Source organism: Nannospalax galili, unplaced genomic scaffold (assembly GCF_000622305.1).
Source record: "Nannospalax galili isolate Female #2095 unplaced genomic scaffold, S.galili_v1.0 scaffold217, whole genome shotgun sequence".
In the NCBI taxonomy this organism is placed as follows: Eukaryota; Metazoa; Chordata; class Mammalia; order Rodentia; family Spalacidae; genus Nannospalax; species Nannospalax galili.
Genome location: NW_008340643.1, coordinates 3314145 through 3320501, shown reverse-complemented (window position 1 = coordinate 3320501; position 6357 = coordinate 3314145). Strand labels below are relative to the sequence as shown.

At 36.8% G+C, this 6357-nt stretch overlaps 1 protein-coding gene across 1 annotated transcript in view; it reads right to left on the bottom strand.

Moving 5' to 3' along the window:
- Positions 1–4056: 4056 nt before the first annotated feature.
- Positions 4057–6357, bottom strand: part of LOC103736241 (uncharacterized protein C8orf59 homolog) — a 13598-nt gene continuing 11297 nt past the window's right edge. Inside the window, exon 2 of the mRNA XM_008835734.1 lies at positions 4057–4365. Within this exon, the coding sequence (XP_008833956.1) occupies positions 4057–4365 (309 nt within the window). The remainder of the gene's footprint in view (positions 4366–6357) is intronic.

The window sequence follows — 6357 nt, the reverse complement described above, 5'->3', positions numbered from 1 at the left end:
GCAATGACCAGTTGGTTGGGAATTGTTGTATAATATATTTAAACTTAAATAACTTCTAAATTATCTTCCAACTCTGGAGACAATACATTGTTCTCATTTCTGCTAATCCTATGTTATCAGAAATGAATTCCCCATTGTCTATCAATAAGATAAAAGGTTTGGAAAACTTCAGTCTACTTTTTTTTTTGTATTGACAATTACATGCATGAGTACTGTATTTACATAATTTCCACCCCTCCCTCATCCAAGTCTTACGAAATCCCACACACCCCCTCAATTTCATGTGTTCTTTAATTACTATTGTTACATATGTATGTATGTGTGTATGTATGTATGTATACGCACACACAATCTACTGAGTTCATTCAGTGTTGTTCGTATATATATGTGTGTAGAGCTGAGCACTTGAGATTGGATAACGTATTAGGGAGCTCTTCCCTAGAGAAAATTGATTTCCCTCTCCTAGCAGCTCTACGCCTACGCCTGGGGGAACATTGTGGAACAGGGGTGGAAAATTTGTAAGAGCCAGGGGACCAGAACACTTGCCTCTAGAAAGTGTCTTCCAGACATCACAGGGAAGCACCCATGAAATATCAACAATATGGTTGCCTAAACAAGACCTGCATAGTGACAACACCAGTTGGCCTGTCAGTGTGGAAGAGGAAATTTCAAAAGTTTCCACCTCTAGAGGAAAAAAAAAAACTTCATTCTTAAACCGTCCCTGGGAAGACCTAGAAGAAAAAATGACTCAATTTTGTTCTAATTGGTGGCAACTAATCTCCCTTGTGGGTTAAATGTCAGGTATAATTTGATGTGTTATCTTTCTATTGAAAGTGGGTTGTGTTTACTTCATTTTCCAAGCCAAAGCTTCTTAAGCCCTGATAGGTAGATGAAATATAGTTCCACTGCTACAAGAAAATGAGACAAAAATCCCACCTACACAATAATCATTCTTCTCCAATTCTGGTTTGAAATAAACTGAGACACAAAACAGTAAAATATTGAGCTAGAAAAATTTTAAGGATAAGGAACCTTGGGGGTTGTGTTATCCTTCCTCATTTTGCCAGCTACAGAATGGCTGGTAAAATAATAATTTGCAGTTTGATTAGGAAGTGCAGAACTGCATCAAAATATTGATATGAAGCTAATTAACATTTAGGAGTTTCACGGTTTTAGAGGAAGGCAAATTTTCATGTTCATCATAAGCAAAAATATAAGCAATTATTTTGGCTAACTTAAATAATTTTTAGACCACTTATTGCAACAAGTATTTGTAGAGCTAGTTTATATTTGTTGAATTATTTTTTGGGTACTTTGTCCAAACATATAATATGTAGCCCTGATCCTCTAGATATTACAGTAGTCTAGTACTTAAGACTTGAGACATCAAAAGCTTAGAGTTTACATTTTAATCTTGATAGAGCTGCATAGTGTCAGTGTAACCTTGTGTGATGCCTTTAAATTCTTGAAGTCTCAGCTATTTCATATTTAAAATGGAGTTAACAGTATCTGCTTAATAGTTTTGATAGAAGGATTAAAGGAGAACATGTACATAAAAATGAAATTATATAAAATCTAAGGTGTGACCTTAAGCACTTCTTCAAAAGGTGGCAAATTATCCCACCTTTTCTGCCTATTTCCTTTTTAATTTTTTTTAATTAAATTAAAAAAAATTTTACAGAGCACAGAGTAGTGGCTTATTTATAGAAGAGTGGGTGCCCCACAATAATGTCCACACGCAAATACAGATCCTGTGACCTTTCGACAGCTGCCCAAAAGCCTGTTTCTTTATATATTAAGTGGTGGTGATAATTTTTCCAGATATATAAGTTATTACAAATGAATATATAATATACCCACAAAATTCTCATATATTAAAGGCTTGGTCTCTAACTGGTGATGCAGTTGTGAGAGGTTCTGAGAAAATAGGTTATTGGGAGCACTGTTGGGAACGATATCTTATCCCTGATTCCTGCCTGTCTATCTCTCTGCCTCATTTCATTAAAATTGTGTAGCCTTTGCCACATACTCCTGTTGCCATGAGGTTCTGCCACATGCCCCAAATCAACAGAGCCAATGACTGTGTTGTGAAACCTCTGAAACTGTGAACAAAAATTTAACCAATTTTCCCTTAAATTGAATCAAGTATTTTACCACAGCAATGCAAGGTTTGGCAAATACACCTTCCCTACTGAAGTTGATGAGAAATGAGATTGTTCTTGAATAATAGGAATTTTTTGGTTTAGGCTAAAATTAGAAGGTGGCAGAAGAGAAGTGAATAAAAAATCCTAAGTATAATCAAGCATGACTATTTGGGGGAGCAGCATAATTAGAAACATTAATATGTCTTGATGACAACCAATGTCAAGTGGTAAGTATGGGGCTGAATTCTAGGGGACTCAACAAGTCACATAGAAGAATTCAAGCTCAATCATTTCCAAAAATGTCTTTGTAAAATCCAAATCCCCTCTATAAACCAACAAAATTAGAGGTCAATTTGTTGAAGGACCGCATGACCCTAAAATTTAGCAATTCCAGTGTGACCTATAGCTTTTAACTTTTTAATGTTTTAAAAGAGAGTGTATTTTTACAATATATTTTTATTGAACTTTTTTTGCATTTCATACATTTTAATCATATTTAGATCCCCTTCCTCCTATCTGCACCTCCTGGTAGCACATATCCTAGATTTTATGCATTCTGTCATATATGTTAAGGCCTATCAAGTCAAGTTTTTGTGCCAAGATGATCCTCTGTGTGAGTTCATCCCCTGGAACCTTGTAAGCCTTCCTAGTGTCCCTCCCTTAATGGGGACCAATTCTCCCTCACCCAGCAGTGATCAACTGCAGATAGTTCCTCAGCTAACGTTGGGGCCTCTTATCCATTTCTCCAGTTCTATGCTGGGTATTTGTCTGGTCTGAGTTTATGTGAGTCTTGTGCATGCTGTCACCATTGCTATAAGTTCATCTGAGAAAGTTTCCAGCTGCTTGGAAAACTCTGTTTCTTTGTATTCATCTACTACTCCTGGCTCTTACAGCCCTTTTCTCCCTCTTCTGCAATGGTTCCTGAGCTCTGAGTGGCAGAATATTAATATAGGGGTCCTAGTTAGGGACACACACTCTGCAGTCTCTTAATCTATACATTTTGACCATTACATGTGACAAAGGTAGTATGCTAGCTAGTATGCACAATGTATTTACAGCTGACAACTTGGGGTTGAATAACCTACTAGGGGGTTAAGGTAATCCCTCTTCGAGAAAACTGATTCTCCCTCCCTCAGCAGCCATTGGTTTCCTGTAGCTCTTCATCTAGAGGTTGGGCCCTGTGAAATTTCCCCCAACCAAGTTGGCATGTCGACTGATATTGTTATTTTGTGGGTCTTGTTTAGGTAACTAATTTGTTGACATTTCATGGGTGCAGCTTGCCTGTCATTTCTAAAAAAAAAATGTATATCAGCAGGCATCTTAGTTTTCTAGCTTTTACAATGTGTTCTCTTCTGTGCTTTTCTCTGAGCCTTATGTGTAGGGGCCGTATTGGAGATGTACTAATTAGATCTGAGCATCCCATGGTCATTTATCTTCTGTATTTTGATCAGTTGTTGATCTCTGTAATGGCTTACATATATTGCAAAAAGGAGCTTTTTTGGTGAGGGATGAGAACAACACATATTTGGGTATAAGAATAAGCATTTAGAATACTGTTAGAATGTATATTAGTTTAGGAAAGGTGACAGTAGTAAGTTCTTCAGGGTCTATGACCTGTCCAGCCATGGGTAGTTGGCTAGGTTTACAGTACTGTGCATAAACTCTCTCCTATTGAGAAGGCATACTGTTCAGTTACACAGCTGTTGGTTACCCACAAGATGAAAGCACCACTTCTGTACTATTAGGGCTATTTTGCTGGACTGGTCATTATTGTGTTGCATAGGCCTTATGACTGGGTAGGACTATTGATTGCTTTTTATCCCTTGGCACCTATTCTGGCATTATCTTTTTTTTCTTTTTTTAATAAAATATTTAATTTATTGATCTTTCGATGAAATTTGATATATCACTATTACAACTGCATCATTAACCTTGTAGCTTCTTCAACATTAGCTGGCTCATTTTCATGGTGCTGCTGCTGAGGAACCAGCTCTTTCTGCATAGGTTTAAGAGAAAGGCTTTTTGAAAAGTTTGCAAGTTCCTTCTGTATATTTACAAAAGTTCTGTTCACTCTGTTAACTTTTTCATCATTCATAATGTTTATCTTTTTAAGATTAGTAGTAACTGGTTTTGCTTTGTTTTTGGTCTTGAAGTTTTTTTGACTGGCTATATGAAATACATTCCTGGCCTTCTGCCTTTTTGATTTGTTCTTGGCTATGGTCTTGGGAACCACTCACAGATGCTCAGGATCCAAGTGACGCCATCTGTAAACACAGGGCACAGTATCCTAGCATTTTCTGATACTATGAGAGTTGGTCTTCAGGGAGGAGGCTTCCAGGTCAGTTATAGCTTGATTATTCCAAGTTCTGTGTCCAAATTATGTGAAGTATGTGACTTCTTCAGCAATAGGGTCATACTTACATCCAAGTTCTGGCAGGCAAACAAGGGCAATGATAGTAGCCTATGCTTTGAGAATCTCTTGAACCCTGTAGTAATCACAGGAGCCAGGAAAGTAGAAAGAGATCACCAGAGGAGAGGGAAAGCAGGTGCTCTAGAGAGAGATAGTAGAAAACAGGGGTTGTGGAGGGGGAAAGGGGGAAAACAGAAGCAGATTTAAATAGAGGTGGGTAATGAGTGTAATATAGAGGAAGAGAGAGGAAGGAGAGATAAATAGCACTAAAGAGATTTGGAAAAGCCATAAGGAAACATTATTTTATGAACTTATTTAAAAATATATGTATAATATGTATGTATACATACATATGTACATACACGTATATGGTATATACATATAATACATAAACTATATATTTTAATATATAAATTATATATTATATATATAAACTATATATTATATATTATATATAAACTATATATATTATATATTATATATATGGTGGAGTTACACCACCTAGGGTAATAATGCTCCCCCCAAGAGCCATAGACCAGGGCTAGGTAAGGGAAATCTCCCTTCAAGGTGTTGAACTAAATACATCTTAACCCTCAAAAGAATTTGTATGCATTTACAGCTGCCTTACTTTAACAGAGTGGCCAAGGTTCACGGATTCCAGGAATTAGAGATGCTCAAACAGATTCAAGCAGACAGGTTTTTTTCTGAAAGGCAGAATAGGCCTTTCACCAATTCTTCAGGTTTGAGAGACAAATAGAATCTGACATCCTGACAAACAGAAACTGAAAATTATAGACCAACTTATTCAGTTTATCTCTTCTGAATAAAAAAGCTAAGTTTTTCCTTTGGATGATCACTCCTTTTTCATGTTTCTATCTACAGCCCAGCTGTTATAGTTCTTGTCTGCACTTGAATACCATATAGAATGTGATTATGATTTAATTATTTAAATGCTGGCTCCAGTTTTGATTTTACATGTCATTTTTGTTCAGATGTCCCTCACTTCTAATTGAATTTATCACTTTGAGTCTCAACTTTCATGGTCAAGAGACTATTACACCAATTGACTATAGGTCAGATATTCATGTGTGGTCAAATCAGGGGATTTGAGTCACATAGCATACTAAGTTGAGGAATAAGATGTAAGATAATGTTTAGTGAAATAAAGTGTCATTTGGGTTACTTACCTGCTTTGATGCTGAGTCAGGCCATCATGAGCTTTGAAAAATTTGCATAGAGATACTATCTTACACATAATGGTCTTCCAGTGCTGGCACATAGTAGACCAACAAGCAAATTATATTAATTCACGCTCTCCAGAGAAACAGAATAATAAGAATATATATATATATGTGTTAATTTGAAGGAGAATGTCTTCCATGGCCTCCAAGTACTTGAACACTTGGTCCCCTGTTTGTGGTATTGTTTGGGGAGAGTCATGGAACATTTAGGATATGGCCATGCTGGAGGAAGCATGGTACCGGGAGCAGGATTTGAGAGTTCTTAAGCCTTGCTTGATTTCCTGTTTCTCTGCTCTGTTTCCTGTGCCAGCTTGCAGATGTGATTGCTAGGCTTTCTGCTCCAGCCATCACCTGCCGCCATGACTCCCCTGCCATTATGGACTCCTACCTCTCCAGAACTGTAAGCCAAATAAACTCTTCCTTCTATAAGATGCTTTGGTCATGGTGTTTTATCACAGCAACAGTAACCAATACAATGTCAGTCTGTCTGTCTATCTATCTATCTATCTATCTATCTATCTATCTATCTATCATCTATCTCTCTATCTCTATTTATTATCTA